The sequence below is a fragment of the Microtus oregoni genome, unplaced genomic scaffold, assembly GCF_018167655.1.
Source record: "Microtus oregoni isolate MIOR12 unplaced genomic scaffold, Mior012 000043F_ref0000047, whole genome shotgun sequence".
In the NCBI taxonomy this organism is placed as follows: domain Eukaryota; kingdom Metazoa; phylum Chordata; class Mammalia; order Rodentia; family Cricetidae; genus Microtus; species Microtus oregoni.
The window spans coordinates 8586183-8608887 of NW_024543210.1; the positions used below are offsets into that span (position 1 = coordinate 8586183).

Genomic DNA, 22705 nt, shown 5'->3' on the forward strand with positions numbered 1-22705 from the left:
GATCATTTCCTAAAGAATGTCTTTTGTAGTTTTTGCAGCATACGCTGGCTGTTCTAGAGCCTTCCTTGTAATTCCAATCCTGAGCTATAGGTGGGTCTACTTTTGGTGATTGTTGCCTCCCTTGTTTGTAGGCTTCATTCTCCTGCTTATTTCCTTAATTTGGTTTTCTTTCTTGGCAGAGACAGTATGCAAAATAAGAGTAGCTACTGAGGCTTTCTTTTTCTATGTTGCTCTGTCTTCCATTGTTACAACAAGATGCCAGATGCTAGATAACATATAATGAAGAGAGATTTGGGGCTGGAGAGATAGCTCAGCTGATAAATACACTTGCTGCTCTTACAAAGTTTAGTTCCCAGCATCCACATGGCAACTCTCAACCATCTGCAACCAGTTCCAGGGTGGGATCTGTCACCGTCTTCTTCCTCTGTAGGCACCTGGCACACACACAGTTCACACACACACACACACACACACACACACACGCAAACATTATACACATAAAATAAAAATATATAAACCTGGAGAGAGAGAGATTTGACTCTCAGAGAGTCTGAGTTAGCACCAGCACCTTAGAAAGGACCTCATGGGCATTACAGTCAAAGTGTGTGTGAGACAAAGAGGTCACATAGCCAAGACAGGCAGCCAGAGAGCCACTTGGCTCTTCACTCTGAAAGCAGCTTCCTCTACAATGAACTGGGGTCCTATGAGGAGGATGTCAGTTCCTTCTGAGGTTAGAACTCCCTGTGGCCCAATCACCTTGCACTAGGCCTCATCCATTAAAGGTCCCTCCGTGCCTCCTATAGCCACGCTAGATACCAAACTTCTAACACATGCACCCTTGGGGAATACAACCAAGCAAGGGATATAGCCTCCTCCTGAACCCGAGATGGCAGTTGCTCGGTCTGACCGTTTTCAGGAACCTAGACGCGTGTTGGTGCTAGTTCATTTCTGCTGTCTGGGTTCGCGTTCTGAGGTCAGTCCACTCTATCCCTGCACTCACCAGAACCCCAGACAGCCCTGCAGTCCCCACAGGGACTGCTTCCCAGTCCTGCCTGGGCTCTCCCACTGAAGACGCCCCTGGGGGGAATCAATCACGAGACTCTGGTGAGAGTTACTGCTGGACCACTTTTAGCTTCAGGCTTTCCTAGTGACCCACATGGTCAGTAGAAAGGTGACTGGTCTCTCCTTACCTCAGGCAGACTAGCTCCTTCTCTGGCAGGGTAAAGCGGCTGAGGTGCTGCTCACTGAAGTATACCCAACACCCCACTGAGTGCATTGATAGTCTCTTTGCACCTGTAGTTTCAAAAAAACGTATTTCATGTTTTTATTGACCTGAGATTTTTGCATCTCAGCGGGAAAACTCTGGTTAACGTAGCTTTGTTGTTGTTTTTTGGGTTTGTACTTGAAGGTGGAACCTGTGATTTCATGTTATCTTGGGTTTCTTGGCAGGAAGAGTTTGTGAATCCAGACAAAGAAGCTCCCATCGAGTCCACCTTTGTCCGAATCAAAGAAAGCCCTTCTGAACAGGAGAGCCGGGTCCTCCTCCTCAGCGAGAATGGAGAGCGAGCTTACACTGTCAACCATGAAACCAGCCACCCGCCTCCTGCCAAAGTCTTCGTCTGTGACCAGCCTGAGAGCACGAAGGGTTTCTGTCTGGGTGTCGTGCCCAGCCACGAGTTGTCGGACAGCGCGACTGAGTTTATGCACCAGATTATTGACCAAGTCCTCCAGGGGAGCCCAGGAAAGACCGGATCCAGCACCGAGCCAGTTCCAGAATCTTCCATCTTATCAACAAGAAAGGACGGCCGGAGGTCCAACTCTTTGCCGATCAAGAAATCCGTCCACTTTGAGGCTGACTTGCACAAGGATGCCTCATGTAGCAAAGACCCTTTCTACAACTCAGACTTCCGCTTTGAGGGGAGCCCAAGGGCAGCAAAGGATCTGCCGAAGGAGGATGATCATGGCTCATTGGCTGAGGTTGCCAAGGAAAAGAAGACAGAACAGGAAGCCAGGCCAGTGCCTGAAACTGCCTCAGACAGGGGCCCTGAAGACATTGTTGGTGTGGATGGTGTGCCCCATCATGATCAGCCTCCTCAGGACCCCTCATTCTGTAATGGCAGTGTAGAAGCTAGCCAAGGTGAGAAAGGCCCTTCTCTTTCATCTCCTGCAGATCATACTATCCTGGCCAACTCCACAGAACTCAAGGTTCAGCTGCTTACTGTCGAGCCTATGGATAAAGATGACTATTTTGAAGGCATCCCACTGAAGGCTTCCAAGTTTAACAGGGACCTCGCAGATTTTGCCTCCACCAGCCAGGCTTTTGGTGAGGATCCCTCACCCCCTGAGAAGACCCCTGGGGAGGAAGAGGGGCTAGAGAATAACACTGAGAAACTGGGGAAAAGGAAATCAAAGTCTCCCCACGCAGAGACAGAGTCACCTGAATCCCAGTCGGAGGCTGACAAGCATGAGCCTCCTCCCAAGGGCCCGGAACAAGATCAAGACCATCCTTTGCCCCCAGAAGAAACGCCTACAGATAAGAAACCCGAAGTGTATGAAAAGGCCAAGAGAAAGTCCACCCGGCATCGCAGCGAGGAAGAAGGCGAAGCAGAAGGCCTCTCCGGGGTCGGCGGAGAAGTGCCATCCAACCCTCCAAGTACCAGCGTCAGCCTGGAAACGCTGAGGAGTCACAGTGAAGAAGGGCTGGATTTCAAGCCTTCTCCACCACTCTCGAAGATCTCCGTCATCCCCCATGACCTGTTCTATTACCCGCACTACGAGGTGCCCCTGGCTGCAGTACTGGAGGCTTATGCGGAAGGTGGGGAGGATTTGAAAGGCGAAGATCTAGGGGAGCCAGAAGAGGGCTATCTCCAGGACTCCAGGGAGGAGGAGGAGGCCCACAGCTCCCAAAGCAGCTGCAGCTTCTCCTCGCCTATTGACAACGGCCACCCCAGCACCGGTGACCAGGCGTCTCATGTTGATGGGACTTCTGAGGGGCCCACATCAACCTCAAGACCTGGTTCTCCACCCTCTTATGAGGACCAACAACAGAGGGAAACCAAAGAGAATGGCCCCGTGGAGAGCCAGCAGGTACTTGAGGTTTGGGAACTAAGAGCTTCTCCCTCTGTAAGTCTTCCCTTATGATCCCATAAGCATAGAATTAATTTTTTCTTCCACGAGACTCCAGCAGGTACTGCCTTGACACCCAAACTGGAGCTACTGCTAAAATTTTGCAACCACTGATCTTATTCCAATCCACACCCTACTCAAAGGGCTTCTAAGAGGACAAATGAGATTGTGTGTGAGGGCCCAGCAGAGCAGCAGGTGATCATTTAAAAACAGCCATTAACGGTGAACTATCAGGTCATCTCGTAAGGCCCCCGGGGGACAGGGCAAACTCACATTGATTGGTATGCTTCTTAGATGCCTCGGCTGTGTTCTGGTGACTTGCTGTGGGTGGCATAGACAGGCAGGGGGCCACTGATTCTAATCTCAAGCAGCTGAGCACACACTTGTCAGCCTCTTGTGTCTCTACTCTGTCAAGGAGGGTACAGGGGCACAGAGCCCTAGCCTGACTTCCCGGGGAGCAGGGAAGGTCTTCATACAAAGAAATACCTTGCAGCCCAGGGAACCCTGGGTGGGTGGGGGAGGGGGTGTCTCTAAGCCCTGCTGGGATGTAGAGATGGATGGGAGGAAGATGACCTGAGCTCAGCTCCAGCAGCTTGTCTGTCAGCTCAGCGGTGGTTCTCAACCTGTGGATCGCAACCCCTTTGGGGGATCAAATGACCCTTTCACGTAGGTTGCAGATCAGATATCCGGCAGATCAGATATTGACGTAACAATTCATAACAGTTGCAAAATTACAGGTATAAAGTAGCAACAAAGTAATTTTATGATTGGGAGGTCACCACAACATGAGGAACTCTGTTAAAGGCTCCCAGCATTAGGAAGGTTGAGAACCACTGGCTCAGCCCTTTGAAGGAACCATCATGACCAGCGTCATGGCAAAGTGAGGGAAGAGAGGTGTGCCACACTGCCTAGAGCGGTGCACACAGAATGGCACCTGATGTGGAGGTAACCCTGCAAAGGGTTCCTCAGACCCAGAGAGGCTGGAGAGTGTGGGAAAGCTACACGGTGGGGGACATTCCCTGAGTGCTAGAACCAGCCTAGGAATGGAACCAGCTTATTCCAGATCAGCTCCGTCTCTGTCTTCATCTTTTCCTCTGTATTTCACTTCTTATCTCTCCCAGTTAGTCTGGAGTGTCCCACACAGGGGCCCCTAGACCCCAAGTGTCATCTCATTTCTCCCCACCCCCACTTCCTTAACATGACCTTTGACACGCTTTCCTCTCCCACCTGACTCTCCACCCCTCTCTGCCTTCCTTCCAGCAAAGCCAGCTTCTCCTGGTTCTCAGACACCCATGCCCTGTGTGGTCCTTCCCCTCGCAGCATTATTAAGTGGCCATTCACCCTTCAGAGCTCTGTACCATGGTCGCCTCCTCCCAGGTCCTGCCCTCGCAGAGATCTTGCTGCCCTAGCTGGGGCCAATCACACTCTGCCGGTTCTTTCCTGTTTCCATGGTTTTGGTTTTGGGGGTTTGTTTGTTTGTTTGTTTTGGGTTTTTGAGACAGGGTTTATCTGTTTTTTGAGACAGGGTTTATCTGTGTAACAGCCCTGGCTGTCCTGGTACTCACTGTAGACCAGGATGGCCTCAAACTCACAGAGATCCACCTGCCTCTGCCTCCTGAGTGCTGGGATTAAAGGTGTGCACCTCCATCACTGGGCTGGGATTTTTGTTGTTGTTGTTGGTTTTCCATCCCAAGAGTAAGTAGCTATCTGTTATTCATCCTTGGACTCTAGAGACCAGTGTGGTGCCTGACAAGTCTGTCAAATGCAGGGGTCAAGTGCATATCGCTTTGGGAATGAAACAAGAGGATAAATGGGGAGACATAGCTGGGCTCGTGAGTGGTACTGGGAGGGCTGAGAAAACCTTACACTCGGGGGGGGCGTGGCTGCAGGCAAGAGAGTGTGGGGAGCCCCCAGAGATGCTTAGGATTGAGATGGCACACTGCCATCATCAGAGCTTGCTGTGGTTCAGTTTGTCAATCTGGGACAACGGGGAGAATTAGAGAACAATGTGCTCCACAGCTGTAAGGCAGATGGAGAAGAGGGCTGGTGGGTGGTTCCAGAGGTGCCCGACACAGCTGTCTCCTTTCCCTGGTGCTGAAAGCCACTCCATCCACACACTTCTTCACACGTGGGCTGCCAGTTCTGCCCAGCAGTGCCTCCTGTGGGAAACTGGCAGAAGCCGGCAGGGCTGGACCTGGCCTTCAGTGAGATCTGATGTCTAGGCTGGAGATGTGCGGGACAACTGGAATAATTAATTCTCCAGGTTGCTCAGGGACAAAAAGCTATGAAGGGCAAGGCAGGTAGGTGGGTGAGCGTGCAGATCACATCCTGGCCTTGGCCTTGGGCGAGCAGCCTATGGAAATGCAAGTCCGGTCCTTCGTTCTTTTTGTTTTACTGGTTGTGACAGGCTCTCAGGTACCCCAGGCTAGCCTCAAACTAACTCTATAGCCAAAAATGACCTTGAATGTCTGACTCTCCTGTTTTCACCTCTGAGTACCATTCTGCCAGGCTTATGCAGTGCTGGGAACAGAACCCAGGGCTTCTTTCTTGCTTGTTAAGTTCTCCACTAACACAGCCACATCCTCAGTGCCTGGCCCTTCATTTTTATAGGCTTTCTGCCCGTAGTTGCCGAAATCAGATTGAGCGCCTGCTGTGTGCGGAGTGTTCGATGGGTAGTTAAGGGTGGTTGGGGCAGCCCTGGGTTGGAACCATATGGTCATTCCGAATACTTAGAATCTCGTCCTGCCCCATGTCTTACTGGTGGCCAGTGGGAGGGCGAAGGGGGAGAGCAGCTCAGGCTTCCGTCCCCAGCTCTGAGCACAGCCCTGCATCCAGAGGGGGCAATATTGACACCATCATGGCTCTGACCCATAGCCTTGCTTGCCTGCTGCTTCCAACCCCATTTGGCATTTTGATCCCCAAGCGCAGCCCCTACTTTACCCTGGGGATGTGCAAAGTCCATAGTGGTAGAGAGCCCCATGTCTGTCTCCTACCAGAAAAGGAAAGACTGTCTGAGCAAGCCAAAGACTGGGAAAATGGCAAGTTTGTCTTGTTCTGATCGTTTAAAAAAATAATAATAGCATAAACAAGATCCTCTTATCATTTCCCCTCTAGGAAAGGTCTCTGCTCAGCCATGAAGGATGCTGGTCTCGTGTGGCTAAGAGCACTTTCAGTTCCTACCTGGAGCTTTGTTCAGGGTAGCTGACCTGGCCTCCAAATCCCTTATCTGGCCCCTGCTGAGCAGGTTCTCCCTGCTGTTCCCGCACTTCTAGATTTCAGGGGGGCATGGCTGATGGCTATCAGGTGCTCAGTGTGACTGCGGCCAGATAGTCCCCTTCCCAGTAAGGACTAGATGTGGCCTTGTGGTCCTTCCACCAAAGGCACAATGTCAGTGTTCTCCCACAGACTCTGCATTTGCACTTGGCCAGCTGGCTCAAGTTCAGCCATTGCCTGCTGTAAGCCATTGCCCTCTAAGGGATGTGCTGCAGAGGGAAGAGGGTGATGGTGACTATACCCATCTGAAAGCTGGGAGGGTGAGGGTCAAAGAGTGACCGTCAGTGGTTTAAGGTTAAGGAGCTGAGTTGGGCAGGGTTTCATATCACTGAGCTTCTTGGCTCCAAAACTCCCTGCCTTTCCTCCATCGATTCTGAGCCTTGGATCTCTGCACAAGGAGCAGGGATGGGTTGGGCTTCTCTCCTGGGCCATCCACATCGGAAGGGATTGACACTGGGTGGCTTAGAGTAGAGCCCGGGCAATGATGCCATCTGCTTCAGTGGGGAGTCTGACCTGTATTTTGGTTATTTTGTATTCTAGCCCCAAGAAGCCCCAAACCCGGAACTCCCTGAAAAGCCATTAGAAGAAAAGTCAATGGAAGTCTCAACTAGCAGTAAAAAGAAAGAAAAAAGGAAACATGTGGACCAAGTAGAGAGCTCATTATTTATAGCCCCTGGGACTGTCCGCTCCTCAGATGACCTTGAAGAAAACCCCTGTGAACACAAGGTTCCTTCCAGGTACGTCACTGAGATCTTCTCACTGAGAAACTGAGGCAGGGGCTTACTCTCTTAGGGTGAGTGAGCATCTTGAATAGACAGTACATCACTGTGGGGGGGGGGGTGTGTGCAAGAAAGCCAAGCAATAGATATTGGCTGAGGAGAACAGACAGAAGTGTCCGTGTCCCTGGGTGTGACGTCGGCTTGGCCACACACCCTACACAGAGTCTGGTCACTGGTCACAGAACAGGTAGCAGTTACCTCCCAATTCCTGCGCCCCAGCGCACTCAGGCACATTGTGGTTAAGGATGCTGTGGTGTGGGTAAATAAACTTCGTTAGCCCAGAGGGCTCTGCAGCAACTCCATTGTAACAGGTAGCACTGAGGTGAGCTTACATGAGGGCATCCTGAAGCCTCTACCTGCTGGCCCCAGGGTAAACAGAACTTCTGGGAGGTTGTCACCTGGCTCAAGGTTACAGCGTGGGACCATTCTCAGGGTGCCTCTCTCCTATACATACCTTTCTGGTCACAACTCAGCTGGACTCCCTGCATAGCTTTCCTCTGGCCTAGGAACCCACAGGACCCCCTGATCATTCATGCATGTATTCCACACCTCTGGTCCTGGCCTCCTATCCTCCGTTGGGTTCATACTTTGCTTTAGGCTCCTTCAAACTGGAGGACTGTCGCTCTGCATTCAACTCTGTTCCCTGGATTGCTCCAGCTCAGCCTCTGGGGGCAACTCCATTACACCTCCTCCAAGCAGATGTCCTGGAATTCTTATGGGTTATTTTTGATACACTCTTGTATCATAGCACCTGTGTGTTTTTTTTTAATAGAACATTCATCTTTTTATCATTTTGCGCTGCACTGGGGATTGAACTCATAGCCTCATGGATGCTAGGCAAGTAAGCTAGGCTACCACAGAACTACTTCCCCAGCCCTCTTTAGGCTTTTTATTTTGAGGAAGCATCTAAGTTGCCTAGGCTGGCTTTGAACTCACTTTCCAGCCCAGGCAAAGGCAAGGCGTGGAGTTCACTTTAGCATGGCCCTGACTTGCAGCGGGCACCCAACTCTTTGGGTAGATGAATGTATGAATGACTGGCCCTGCTTCCGCCTGTCTTCTGGAGGTCAGGAGATGGATCCTCAGCCCCTGGTTCGTGGGAGAGTGAAGGGCAGTGCTCACACTCACTACAAGGCTCACATTGATGGGCTGTAATGTAAAAATACCCAGGAGAAAGTGTGCTAAAGCAGAGCAGAGACACTGTTCCCTCCCACCAGGAATGCGCTGTTGAGTTAGGAAGCGTTACCCACACATGAGGGCAAGAAGGGGCTCTACAGCACCCAGCACTGCGTCTTGGAGGATCTGGTTACTCTGGACACTGCTGAGATCTGGACCCCTGGGTCCCTTTTGACGCTGAGGTTGCATTTTGCTTCATGCCTGTACAACGGTGGCAACGCGGAATATGTCATACTACCTGGATTGAAAGATACCAAGGCTGACTTGCAGGGACTTTCTGAGATTATATGCTCAGGCCCAGGGCCAGGCTCCTGGAAGCCATGTAGTGAGAAATTGCTTAAAGGAAAGTGAGATGACATTGTCGTCAGGTGTATAGCACAGCCCGGACACCTAGTTCTGCTTGGCAGCAAGCCAAGACCCAATGCATCCTGAAGCAGATGGCGTGATCCATTATTCCGCAGAGGAAGAACACTGAACAGGGATGTCAGTTCCCGACTAGCGTCGACAGCTCTCAGCGGGAGCCACAGTTGATGGCCCAGGATTCTTCTGCCCCTCTTTGTGGGCGTCAGCTCTGCTCAGAAGACCAAGGGGCATTCCACGTTGGCCTCAAAGATTTGGGCGTAAAGTCTCCTTCTGTAGGAAAGGAAAAAATGGTGGTATTCCCTCGAACTGTATTGTCAGAAAGTAGCCACATAGCAAGGAACACCACGTCGCAAGAGAAAGTCCAGCCTCCGGGCCTTGGGCCCAGCCCTGCCCTTAACCTGCAGGGGACTGCAGGTGAAGCCCCAAACCTCAGAATTTTTGTATATAAAGACCCCAGTCCTGGCCCAGATCCTAGATTTTTTTTTTTAGAAATATGTGGTCTGCTTTCTATTAAAAACCCTGATTTGCATTTGGGTATAGATGAAGGCCCAGTGTCTGCGGAAACACCTGGCTGTGTGCTTCAACAGTGTGGCTGAGTAGGTACAAGCTGTCTCTGGGTCTGAAGCCACAACTGTGCATCCAGCTGGGGTAACTGTGTGACTGGGCCCCTTGTGCCCTGGGCGGTGCCCATTCACCACGTGTTTTTGCTTTTCAGGAATAGCCACAGTGACTCCAGCATTTACATTCGGCGACATGCTAATAGGTCTTTGGAATTGGTTAGTATGTGAATTTCTCCTTCTCTATGGCCCCTGCTAATCGGTACCTATCGGCCCATCCTCCCTCCTCCCAGCCCTGAGCTTTGGGATTACTGACCTGCACCAACCTTACACTGGGATAGAAGACAGACACACTTGAAACCATGTTAAGCACAGTCCAATTGGATATCCAGTTGGGGCAAGAAGAGGTGTAAATAAAGCGTTGATTTCAAAGCCCAAAGGCCTCTTTGTCATAAAAAAAAAAAAGACACTTTCCCAACTCTACACCCACACCTAGAAAGATCACAGTCAAACTAAGGGTGCCCCGTCACTAGAGGATCCTCATGACATCTGCAGGTGCTGAGACCTGCAGTGGCTCTTACTTCAGAGCCTGTCCAGGAGGTGGGTGGGTCTCTTCCCAGTCACCCTCGGGCAGGGAGGCAAGGGTGGGGGGGAGGCAGGGCGGTATCTCTTGTTTGGCAATTTGATTTTTGAAACTAGATGTCTGCAGTATCGAGAAAAGCGTGGCACGGTCGGCTTTGTAAGCTTAAACTCACCTTGTTTTCTGTTTCAGAGATTTCATCTTTACTAATTGGGTTGCGGGGTTTTGTTTATAAATTTCACTGTAGGACCATTTTAGCTATGTTCAATTGAGGAACGCAGCCGATCTGGATGAGCGGAGAAACAGAGTGTTAAACAGGTTGGTGAACTCATTCCATGAGTTTGTGGGGTTTAAGTGTATATATTACATACACATATGTCTTCATTTAGATACATGTATATATCTGTACATAGATATATATAGAGAGGGGGGATATATATTCGTGCATATGTCTGTGTGTGTGTGTGTGTGTCCTACCTCATGGGGCCTTTAAAAAAAACTATGCCTTATTTATCATGCTATTAGTTATTTGGGAAAATAGCTAATTCCAAATGAAATGAATGTAAATTGATGGGGGAAGTTAGATCTTGAGTTAGGGCGGAGGGGTAGAACAGAGCTCGGAATCTGTGAGTGAGAAGATGGGTGTAGGTTCTGAGTCTGCACCTGTGCTGGAGTACTTCAGAGGTAGAGTCCAGTCGCCTGCGTAGAGCTACAGCACCTGACCCTGTGTCCCTTCTGTCCCACTGCAGGTACAATTCTCAGAAGCTCACTGAGCTGATTTTACAGTTTTACGGCATCAGAGCAGACATGAAGCGGGAATACAAACATGCCAGGCTGTCTATGAAAGTATTTGTTACTGGTGGAGAGCTAGATTGTCTAGTTGATTGTTCTCGAATTATCGTAACAACCAGTCCGCCTAGAACCCTGGAGATGGGAACAGAATCTTTAGTGCTGACGCGGCCCTGCCCTTTAAGTCACAGAAGTACCTCATCGTATTGACCCGTTCCTGTGGGTTTGCATGGGCTTGGAAGGATTTAGATGATGGGGGTTGGTAGTCTCTACCCAACACCCCGGGAATGGGGCCTTTAGACCTCCACTCTTTTGGCTCCTAAAAGACAAATACAAGGAAGACACTCTGCTTTCTTCCCAGGCCTAAAAGAGAAATGTTAATCTCAGTTCTCTGCCCAAGAAAGCCTTCAGCTAGGGAGAGTGCTTTTAGCTTTGATCAGGGAGGGCACTGAAAAGAAACAAGAACTTGACATGTGCAGGAGTTTTTCCTACCTCCAGCTAGGAAATATAAACAAATATCATTCATATTTTCCCTACAGACAACTTTAAGCCAGAGAAATTGTGCCCAGTGTCTGTTATTCGGGTGTAAATCCCTCTATGGGAGCTGTCACAGACTAACCCGTCATTGTCGGGAGATGGCGTAGGCTTCGCACAGCCCCCATCCAAGGCCTGGAAATGGCCCCAAGAAGCTCATGTTTCAGGCTTCTGTGTATTGGTCCCCCACCCACCACTTCTACCTTTTCCCTGGTACATTTGGGTCTGAGGTTTGGTTTTTACCACCACCCAAACTCTCCTGCCAGCACCGTTTATTACCTGCCAGGCAAAAGCAAAATGGCATGTTAAACACTGCCTCCCACCACATAAAAGAAAGGTAACTTTGACCCCGAATCAAAGCTAGCAGTTCCTCTGAAGGTGATATCTCAAAGGCTTGGGGTGACTTTGTTTCTGGTGGCTGCTTTGAAATCATCTAAGTTCCTTTATTACCTGAGGCATAGCTGAGAGCTGGTAGTCCTACCTCCTCCTTCTGGGGTGTCCCAGGAGATGTGGCTCAGGAGCAGCTCCATCACAGAGTCATTGTGTGGCCTGTGACAACTACCGCCCCATGACTATCACTGTGGTCATCTGTGAAATGGGCCGCACAGCTCCTTCTATTAGGGGTCATGGATACAGATGGAATCTGTGTGGGTATTCCAAGGGCTTCCTGGACGGAAGCATACACACAGATGGGGACCTTCTGATGCATCTGCAGGGTGGCAGTTGGGTTGAGGTTCGGGATGTGCTCCTCCTAGGGACCTCACCAGTGACCGTCCTGTCCCCTATCTGTCCCTCTGCAGGACTGGCACCAACTCCTCTGGAGAAGCCGTGCCCCTGGGGAGCCAGAGCCCACCCAACGACTCCCTGACACAGTTCGTACAGCAGCCCGACGTGGTCTATTTCATTCTTTTCCTGTGGCTCCTGGTCTACTGCTTGCTGCTCTTCCCCCAACTTGATGTCAGCCGGCTCTGAAACGTGTGTCTGGAGAATAAAAAGACAGGACCCTAACCCGGGTGGAGTTTGCCTCCTGCATCTTAACTGTCTGTTCGGGGTCGAGCCCCTTCTACAGAGATGGAGGACCTCAGAGGGAGCACAGGCCCCACCTCCTGTTGCTGTCTGGTTCAGTCTCTGCTCAGTTTCCCCTTGGTTCTCTAAGACCTGAGAGCATGCTTCCCTCCCTGACTGTGTGCTCTGAGCTCAGGTTGGTGACTAGGTTTGTGAACGGGATTCTTCCTTATGTGCCTTGTTTGAACGATGTGCGTCCTTACTAATGTGTACCCCAAACCTGGGGCTTAGCATGTGAACATGTAGGTTTCCAAGCTCCTGGAGGAGCTTGAGTTACTTACTTTTATCTCAGGGGAGGGTCTGCCTGATTTCAAGAAAGAACAGAGTCCATACTAGGAAGGAAGGTACCCTGTTCTCCACATGTGAGTGTTTGAGTGACGATGCTATGGCTCCCGTGATCCTCTCCCAGCCTGACGACCTGTTGTGTTCACTGGCACACATCTGCCTGCTCCCCAGAAATTACACCTGGGCATTGGCAGACTCCAAAGAAGAGGGTTCTCTGCCAGCTTGGTTGTGAGCCACGGCACAGTCTTTCACCTTGGTGTTCTTGGAGGGTTGTGTGTTTAATTCACTTTTGCATTGATTGGATTGAGGAGGAGCTGTACTTTGCAATCCTTCTCCACCAGTAGGACCTCCCATCAGATGAAGGAGGAGAAGGAGTCAGTCTAGATTTGCGTTAAAAGCAAGATTCTGGCTGTCTTGGATAGCCCTGAGACTTCCTCCTATCCTGCGGAGTTTTCTGTACAGAATCTGAAGTCCGTATGAGGCTGCATGTGGGGCCCCAGAGTGCTGGACGTGCCGGGGTCAGAATAAACTCCCATGGTGGAGCTGGAAGAGTTTCTGCAGGTTTCTGAACTCAGGATGCACACCTTGGCACCAGCATCCTTCATAGTCAGCCATAACGGAGACCTTGAAAAGACTTTGTGGGAAGCACCAGGGTGTATAGGCCAGGGCAGGCAGCTTGTGAAAGGAGTGGCTTCTTTTCTCACCCCCACTTTTGTCCTCAGCCCCCGCCCCAGCATCCTCTTGCCCTCTTCTCTGTGCAAAGGCTCAGGTCTTAGAAGATTCTAGGTCCCTCCTCCCCTTGTCATCCCTCTCTAAAAGCACATACTACAAAGCCCTTTTTAAAACTGTAAACTGAGCCGGTCAGTGGTGGCACACACCTTTAATCCCAGCACTTGGGAGGCAGAGGCAGGCAGATCTCCGAGTTTGAGGCCAGCCAGGGCTATGCGGACAACCCCTGTCTGAAAAAAACAGAAAGAAAAAAGTAATAATAAAAACCACAAGCTGTTAGTCAGGAGGAGGCCTCAGGGAACATCTTATTTAGCTGAACTCAGAGAGGCAAAGCAGGCTGCCCAAGGTCACACAGCCCACCAGAAGCAGACTGGACGTGAGCTCACAGACCACATGACCCTCAGTCTAGAACTGTCGCCTTTTTTTTTTTTTTGAGAAAACTTCCAGCAAGGTACACAAATGTCCTGGAAGCAAAAAAAAAAAAAACTAAGCTAAGTAAAATGTTCTCACTCAAACAAAGCCATCAGTTTTCGACCTTTTATTTAACCTTCAGGCTTATCCTTAGCTCCTTCTAGAGTGTTCTTGACAGCTGTAAAGGCTTGTGCACTGCTCATTTCTCTTGTTGCTGTGGCAGAATAAGTGGCAGAAAACAACTGAGGAAGGGGGTTTGGAGCTCACTGTACCCGGGTCACCGTCCATGATAAAGGGGGTCACAGCAGCAGGACTGTGAGCTGGCTCGTCACACCGCTCAGTCAGGAAGCAGAGAGACACGAACGCTGGTACGCTGCTCGCTTTCTCCTTTTTGTCAGCCCAGGATGCCCAGCCCATGCATGGCATGGTGCTGCCCACATTCAGGGTGGGCTGTGTCTCTTTAGTTAAGACCTACTGGAAAGACCTCTAGCGTTACATCCAGAGGTGTGGTCCCATAGTGATACTAAACGCCATCAAATCGACAAGGTGGAGCATCACGTCTTGCCTTTGGTATGTGAACATTGTTCTTAGTCCAGGAGTCATTCTCTTTAAGCAAGCCAAAGACTTGCTTGTTTTTAAATAAAATTAAAACAATTTATGTGGCACATTGAGTCATGACGGCCAGAAACCTGGCCTCTCAACCATTTTAATTGACATCTGCCTCCCTTCCCAGAAAGAACTGAGGCCTTCCAAGGGGGAAAGCTCTTCTGAGCTTGGAGCAATTCCAGGTTGAAGGCCTGAAGCTCCCTAGAAAGAGAACTTACTTAAAGAGCTCCCTGGTCCTATTGGAAGTTCAAAAGCACAGATGATAAAGGTTCTGTGTGAGATGTTTTATGTCCTCGCACACAGCAGTTCTCTCCCAGATGAGGTACCAAAGAAGAGCTGGCCCAGATGTGAATCATGTGTTTTATGGGACTAGACCTGGCTCAGAAGTCTGCACGCTGCTTCTCTCGCCTCCTACAGTTGCTAACAGCCTTTAAAATGTCTTCAGGTAAGATGCTCAAGAGTCGCTGGGTTCAGGCTGGCAGGAAGTCGGCTTTACTTTAAAAGGGAAAGCAATCTCATGGAGTGTAGGGGTGAATAGAAGAGGTGACTGTGGAAAGCCGCTGGGCAAGCCATCCAATCCCTTGACATTTTTAAAAGATTAACTTTAAAGTGTGTGTGTGTGTGTGTGTGTGTGTGTGTGTGCGCGCGCGCGCACACATAAGTACAAGTACCATGGAGGCCCTAAGAAGGTATCAGATCCCTGTGTGGGTGCTAAGAACTGAAGCAGGGTCCTCTGCAAGAGCAGCATGCACCTGTCACCACGGGTCATGTCTCCACCCTTGCTTAGCATCTGTTAAATGAGAAAATGCTGTAGGTTTGAAATGAGGACAGCTGCCCCTGAGGCTTGCTTGTGCTGGTAGTCCCTTTTATCACTTTAAGCTGTTTTTCTATTCCCCTCTGTGCTTCTGTGTGACATACAGCAGGCTTACTAATACCTTAGATGAGAATTCCGCTCTCACCAGTACCATACGGGGTTTCCTCAGTATATTTAGATCATGTGATGCATGCATCCCTATTTCATGAAAATGCTGTCTTGGGCATGTGGGGACTGCAGCTTCTGAGCTAAGTTGTGGGCAGTAATCCTGTCTCCTCTGGGCAGAAGCCACCCACCCATACACGCTTGGTTTCACTGGCAGAGGTAGGCAATTTTCTTTTTCTCTGAGCAGATCAGTCCTCAACTAGGACAGAGGCTGGGTTTTATCTCCCAGATGCTCCCCTGGCCAGGTGCATAAGCCATAGGGTGGGACCCAGAGACCCCTGAGTACTAAGTCCAGGCCTTGAAGAATCTGTCTCAGTAATCACCATGGAACCTGAAGTTGCTCCTGCCTTGCTTAGTCTTGTGAGCCTAGGTTGCGTTTTTTTTTTTTTTCTTGTTCTCTATTAGAGAGGCAAAGCGTTTGTCTGGCTGCATGGGAGGGGCAGGAGGCCCAAGAATTAGCACCATGTCTTAGCCCACCTTCACTGTTCCTATGCACAAGCCCTTCTTAGGTGCCAAAGTGGGAGGTTCCTCAGTGTTGCCCTTGCAGGCACATGGTGTGAGGACCCTTCCCTCCTTCCGTCTTAGTGGACTCTACTGCAGCTCTGAATGGATGGTGTATGTGGCCTCCTGTCTACTCTTTCCTGTCCATGGTTACGGAACTTTCTTTACTTTACATTCATTCTGACTGACAAAATAAGTAAGCAATATGTTCTGTATACTTAGTTTCATTGCTGTTTTGTTTTGTTTTTTTTTTTTTTAGACATAGTCTTGCTAAGTAGCCCAGGCTGGCCTTGAACTCTTGTTTCTCCTGCCCCGTTCTCCTACGTGCTAGGATACAGGCATGCACTACCCTGCTCAGCTTCAGTGATCTTGATCCATAAATGCCTTTGGGTTTTCTTGATAGTGGGTTAGGTGGCTCATTGTCCTGCTAAATTCGGTGTCCTGGGTGAATCTTCTGAAGCTATAAGACAGCAAGGGTGGGAGAGCATCAGGTGGCACAAGAAAGCTCTGTTTGAAGGTCGTGGCTTGAAGCATTTCTCCTCCTCCTCCTCTTCCCTTCCTTTCTAGTTTTGCTGCCTGTTCTCACAGAACACTTAGATCTCCAAAATCCTCACAAGATGTAGTTTGAGAGGTCACATGGTTTCTACCCTTGCTATACCTGCCATCCCACCCCCAACTCCCATGCAGGGAACAGGTTGTCCACACTGGCCTTTGCAGACAAGGTTCTCTACTAGTTATGCTTGGAGTTTGGGCAGAATTTCCCCTTAGAAGCTGTGGTTTTCCTTAGCGTTAGTGACAAAGTCTAGAGGCTGCTGGACAGATGTGTCCTTAGTGGAGAAATGTACTCCAACACGCTCTCTTACCCAGGACCTGTGTTTGTCCACTGCAGGGCTCAGCCCGGTCAGCAGTGCTCACCTGCACTGTAAACAGTGGCATTGAGAAGGCAGGGATTCTCTAAGTCACAATCTCTTTGGTGGCTTTGGGGACCATGTGAAGGTTCAGTGTCCTCTTTAGAGATGAAGCTGAGCTGGAGGATCATGTGAGTCTATAGCTGCCCCATCAGTCCGGGCAGTACAGTAAGATGGTACCGAAAACAAAAAGCAAATAAACCAAACCTGAAGAAAGCAAAAACGAGAACACACAGCCCCATTGCTTTTCTAGCCGGTGGCTTTGGGATGGCCATTCCTTCCCAAGGAAGGCTTGTATAACACTGCAGCCACCCTCAGTGAGGCCTCCGAACACCAGTGGAGCGCATCTCACCACCAGAAGTCACCCAATGGAGTAGGAGACACCTCGGAAGAACATAGCCTGCCTTCCATGGTGAGAGCAGTCTCTTTCCGTGAATGTCATTGTCATGATCACATGGACTCCTCCTTGAGATTTCATCTTCTCAAACTCCAGAGGGCTGAGTGCAGTTTGAGGCCCAGCCTCCCTCTCTCTCTTGCTTAGAGACACTGTCCTTAGGAATCACCCCTGATTTTCCTATCGGACTCCAGGTGAGGCAGGTGCAACATCCAAGGGTCTCCGTCCGAGTAGCCCGTGAGTCTTCTAGTCTATCCCGGAGAGGGGATGCTCTCATGAGCACATCTCGGATCTGGGTGAGTGACTGAAGACATGGTGCTGGTGTCTCTATCATTGTCTGAAAATTGCTGTGGAGGTTTTCCCTTACCCGTTAGCCAAAGTGAGACAGAACAGCCTTGCCTGGACTGCACCTCCTCCCTGACGTTGACTTGACTATGGCTTCTGCCTGCTTCTCTCGAGAGGCCCACTCTGCCTCATCTTCCAGCAGCTTTTACAAGAGGAAGTGTTAAGCCATTGTCTACTTGTAAACTCACTTGGCCAACTGTCCAGGGAAGTATTTCCTTATGGGAGGATCAAAAAGACTGGCTCCAGAGATAAGGTGGTCACAGCCTCCAGCTAATTAACTCTGGCAGGAGATTCACTGCTTAGGATCTCTGGGAGTTCAAGGGCAGCCTAGTCTACAAAGTGAGTTCTAGGATTGCCAGGGTTACACACAGAGAAACCCTGTGTTGTCTTGAACATCTGCCCCTCCCCCCACACACACACCAGAAAAGAAGAAAAATGAAGCGATAATCCAAGGAGATTCTGATTTGGGGGCTCTAGTCTACTTGGGAGTAGTGGGTGGGATTCTCTGAGCCAGCCCTTCTTTACCTCATCCCTGCCCACTGTCTTCCCACCAGGTTTTTGCCCATTTTGATCCAACCTGTGCATAGCTACTTAAATCCCATGAAATCTATGGTTAACCTACAAATGTAAATTTACAGCAAATATATATATGTTTGGCTCTAGCTTGTAGCAGCAAAAACTCACTATTCCAAACCCACAGCCCCTCAGTAGCTTCAGCCAGCACCGAGCCCTACCTCCAACTGCTCCCTGTCTCCACCTCCAATGCATGCTTCAGGCTTTTTCCTTCAAACATAAACCTAGAGAAAGAAGGGTTTAGGAGAACATAGTGAAGAGTGAGGATTGAAAGCCAGCCATAGTGGTGCACACCTAGAATCCTAGCATGGAGGAGCCTGGGGCAGGAAGATTGTCAGCCTGGCTCAAGGAGCAAAATCCTATCTCAAAAGAAGAAAATAAAAACAACAAACAAAAAAACCAAATGGACAAAAAAAAAAAAGAAAGAAATCCCCACAAAATAAACTTTAAAAAAGATTTTATTTGTATGTTAATGTGTGTGAATGTTTTGCCTGTATGTGTGTATTTGTACTATGTGTGCACTGCCTAGAGAGGCCAGCGTAGAGTGCTGGGTCCCCTGGAACTGGAGTTACAGATGGTTTCGAGCCATGTAGGTTGCCTGCAAGAGTGGCAAGTGCTCTGAGTCATGGGAGCCATTTCTCAAGCCCCTCAAATAAACATTTTCAAGCGTTAAAACAGGAGTGGAATAAAGTTATCACCACCCTCTCTTACATGAGAATCATTTTTTTTCTTTAAGTTTAAAAGTCACGAATTTTTGCATCATTTAAAAAGAAAGAAATAGAGAAACCTCATTTAGTCGAGGCTTGTTTCATTGGTGACAGCGAATGCTTGTTTTCCCAGCACATCAAGTCTGTAGGCACCTAGACTGCAAGGCTGTGTGGGGAGAGCAGCCACAGAATGCCTGTGCTCTCGAATGTCAGGTGAGGACAGAAACAATGTCTTAAAGGAAAGTTGGGGAGTTCCCACTCTTGAGACAACCCTGGCCTGGGAATCACACCTCGGACAATGCACTTACCTCTCAGGGTGGAAGGTTGGAGAACCACAAACAAAGGTCCTCTCAGGGCTTAAAGCTCCAGGCTTAGCAAAGTCTTGCTTGTTTTTATCTCTGTAAGTGGCCTATTCGCTTAATAAGTGCGCTTGTGTCAAGGAGTGAATTGCCAAAACTTAGAGCTTGCATTAGGCTGCATGTCTGAAAAAGGTGCCTTGTGTGTGTAGGTGGGTGGCCTGACAGTTACAAGGTTTGAAGTGAAACTTTGGAGCTCTAAGTCAGCACCCCAGACAGTGTCCCAGGGGGAATGTCTTTGAAATTCAAGAATTTAGCTCTTGGAATATTTAGCTACTGCCTGGATCTTTCCATCCCTCCCAGCCTTTTCCTCTTACTCTAGCAAAGAGAGCTCTGTAGAGCATCCCTGGGGAGGGTGTGGTAAGGAGGGTGCGGGCTCTACAGTGAGAGGTGCCCCTGCGTTCTGCCCTTGAAACTGGACCTTACAAACTACCTGCATTATTTACTTCTGTACTGATAATATTGGCCAAAGACAAACAGGAAAATGTTCCTCCCTCCCAAGCACTGTTGGGACAGGTTGTGAAGCCTGGAGACAGGATGGTATTCTGTCTTGAATTCCCCTTGGATGGGGATGGGTGTTTTGTTCCTTTGGGGCCTGGGATATCGTTAACAGAATTAATATTTTCTTAATGGCATGGCAGAGAATCTCATGGCTTATGCCTGAAAGTTGCAGAACTATTGGGGACAAAAGCAAAGTGTTATTTTGTGGTACAAGGGTATTTTGTCTATTTAGTGTGTAGAGCTATAGCTTTATGAAAACAAAGGGATCTTTGTAAAAAAAATACGCTGTGTGAATGTGCACTCTTATTTATTGATTATTGTAAATGGAGATATAAATGAATACTTGCATAATTTATACCTGTGGGAAACCCCTGGAGTGTTTGTTACTCGACAGTTTTCTATCACGGAACTTTGGGCCTGGTGCTATGATGAATGACCTTGTAAAATCACGTGTATTCTTAAGAAAAATTTTCAAAATAAATTTCTTGAACTGATCACTTTTCTCTGATAACTAATTTCTGTGTGTGGGGGGGGGATATGTATGTGCATATGTGTGTATGTGTTCTTTCCAACCAGAAATGACACTGTCCTTCTTTTCCTAAAAATACTTTTACCCACTTTTACCATCTGCCTTCACAGGAAACACCCTCTTCCCTTGGTTTGTTGGTTTGAAAGAAATTGGCCCCCAGAGGAAGTGGCACTGTCAGAAGGTGTGGCTTTGTTGGAGTAGGTGTGGCCTTGTTGGAAGAAGTATGTCACTGTGGTGCTGGACTTTGAGGTCTCCTATGCTCAAGCTTTGCTCAGTGTGATAAATAGTTCACTTCCTGTTGCCTGCAGATCAAGATGTAAAACTCTTAGCTCATTCTCCAGCACCATGTCTGTCTGCACCCACCATGCTTCCTCCCACCATTAAGATAATGGTCTAGACCTCTGAAGCTGTAAGCCAGTCCCAGTTAAATATTTTCCTTTATAAGAGTTGCTGTGGTCATGGTGTCTCTTCACAGCAATAAAAACCCTGCTCAGCTTTGACCACTTGCCTTGAGTCTTTTTTAACAAAGACCCAAGAAGGAATGACAGCAGTGCATCATCCTCAAGTTTCCACATGAGGCTGATTCTCCGAGTTTGGTCAGAGGCCACAGAACTTAGATGCACAGGTTGAAAATACAATGGTGTGATACTGTCATGTGAGCTACACACATTCTTATTCTTCAGTCACCTCAAGAATACTCATGATACTGTGACATGTGTGCTTATTTAAACAGTTATCATATTATTTGGGGAATAATGGCAGAAAGATAGTCTGCCCATGCTATGTGCAATACTGATTCAAGTGTGTGTGTGTGTGTGTGTGTGTGTGTGTGTGTGTTCCCCAGTTGATCCAATCCTCAGATTGGATAGACTGCTAGGCCTGCATTCCCCAACCTTTTATTTTTTTTTAATCTAGTTTATGATCTATAGCAGTGCTTCTTAATCTTCCTAATGCTGCAACTCTTTAATAAAGTTTCTCATGTTGTGGTTATCCCTAACCATAGAATAATTTTTGTTGCTACTTCATAACTGTAATTTTGCTACAGTTATGAATCATAATGTAAATATGTTTGTTGGTGATCTTAGGTGACTCAGGGTGGGGCATGGGCAGTGACAGAAGTATCCCCAGAGCTCAATGACCAGACAATCTAGCCAGTGAACTCTGGGTTCCATGAGAGAGACCATGTGTCAAATGATATGGTGGAGAGCAATAGTGTAAGACACCTGATGTCAGTTTCTGGCTTTCACGCTGCAGGCACACACATGTGCACACACGCATGTGCTACGCATACATATAGAAAAAATATTTAAAAGGTTGATTTTTCACTTCCGTCTGGAGAGGCCTTCAGCCTCCATTCGTCTATTAACTGACCTGTTCTTCCAGCCACTTTTGAATCTCTCGTGGCTGTGTCATCTCTAAACTGTAGTTCCCATCCCCATGCTCCACAATGGAGGCTGTATATTTAGACAGCTTAGACTGCAGAGTGGAGGGAGAGGTAGCTGTGAACCACCACTGCAGGTGTCCAAGAAGGACCACACCCCATATCTTCCTTTGTCTCTTTATCTAGGTGAAGCCACTGGCCACAGCTACCAAGGAGGAAGGAGACTGTTCACTGGCTGGTTGTGGGGTTGGGTGAGTTACAGTGAAGATTGGTGTGTTAATCAGCTTCCCACTGCTTTGACAAATACCCATGAGAACAACTTACCTTACTTACCTTTCTATTGCCGTAAAGACACCATGGTCAAGGCAACTCACAGAAGATAGAATATATTTGGAGCTCACAGTTCAGAGGGCGAGTCCATGACCATCATGGCAGGGAGCATGGCAGCATGCTGTCATGGCACTAAAGCCATAGCTGAGAACTTACATCCCAAATTCATCCATGGAGAGCTAACTGGGAATAGTGTGGACTTTTGAAAGCTCAAAGCCACCACTCCCAGTCACATACCTCCTGCAACAGGGCCACACCTTCTAATCCTTGCCAAACAGTTCCACTGACTGAAGACCATGCCTTCCAACATATGGGCCTGTGAGGTCATTGCCATTCAAACCACCACAAGGTGAAAGGTTTATTTTAACAGTCTTGAAGGCATCAGTCTCTATTCAGTCTTTAGCTGGATGGCTGCGTTGAGGTGACCTGAAGTAAGCCTGAGCATCATGGCAGAGACCATGTGATAGGAAGCAGTGGGTGGGGGGCAGGGCACAGACATACTCTTTTAAAGGTACAGCTCCAGTGACCTGCTTCCCCCCGGGGGGTTCTACTTCCTGACATTTCCATACCTCCTAGTAATGCCACCAGTTATGAACAGACCAATAAATTAACCCATTGATGAAATCAGAGCACTTACAATCCAACCATGTTCCAAAACCCACATATGTAATCACTGTTTGTTCTGGGGACCATGCCTTCAGTTCATGAACTTTGGGGGGAATGGGTACTTGACAGCAGCAAGCACCCTGGGTAGTATGTGTCAGGGGCTGGGTCAGCTGTGGCAGCTGGCTACCTCAGCACGCAAGCCTTCTGGTTGGATTTGGTGACAGAGGTCAGAAGGTGGTAAAGCTACATTCCCTCTGATGGAGCACAAAAACCATCCCGGGAGGGGAGAGAATCATGAAGGACACGCCTGCCATGTGCTGGGCCC

General features: G+C 48.8%; 1 protein-coding gene across 4 annotated transcripts in view; it reads left to right on the forward strand.

Moving 5' to 3' along the window:
• The window catches only part of Clmn (calmin), a 100263-nt gene extending 80237 nt beyond the window's left edge, over positions 1-20026 (forward strand). Inside the window, exons 9-14 of one of the 4 annotated variants that reach the window (XM_041633427.1) lie at positions 1450-3123; positions 6940-7136; positions 9430-9490; positions 10099-10169; positions 10601-10693; positions 11975-20026. In XM_041633427.1, the coding sequence (XP_041489361.1) occupies positions 1450-3123; positions 6940-7136; positions 9430-9490; positions 10099-10169; positions 10601-10693; positions 11975-12146 (2268 nt within the window). In that variant the 3' untranslated portion in view covers positions 12147-20026. The remainder of the gene's footprint in view (positions 1-1449; positions 3124-6939; positions 7137-9429; positions 9491-10098; positions 10170-10600; positions 10694-11974) is intronic. The other 3 variants (XM_041633428.1, XM_041633430.1, XM_041633431.1) reach the window with 3 other exon arrangements.
• The last annotated feature ends 2679 nt before the right edge of the window (positions 20027-22705 follow it).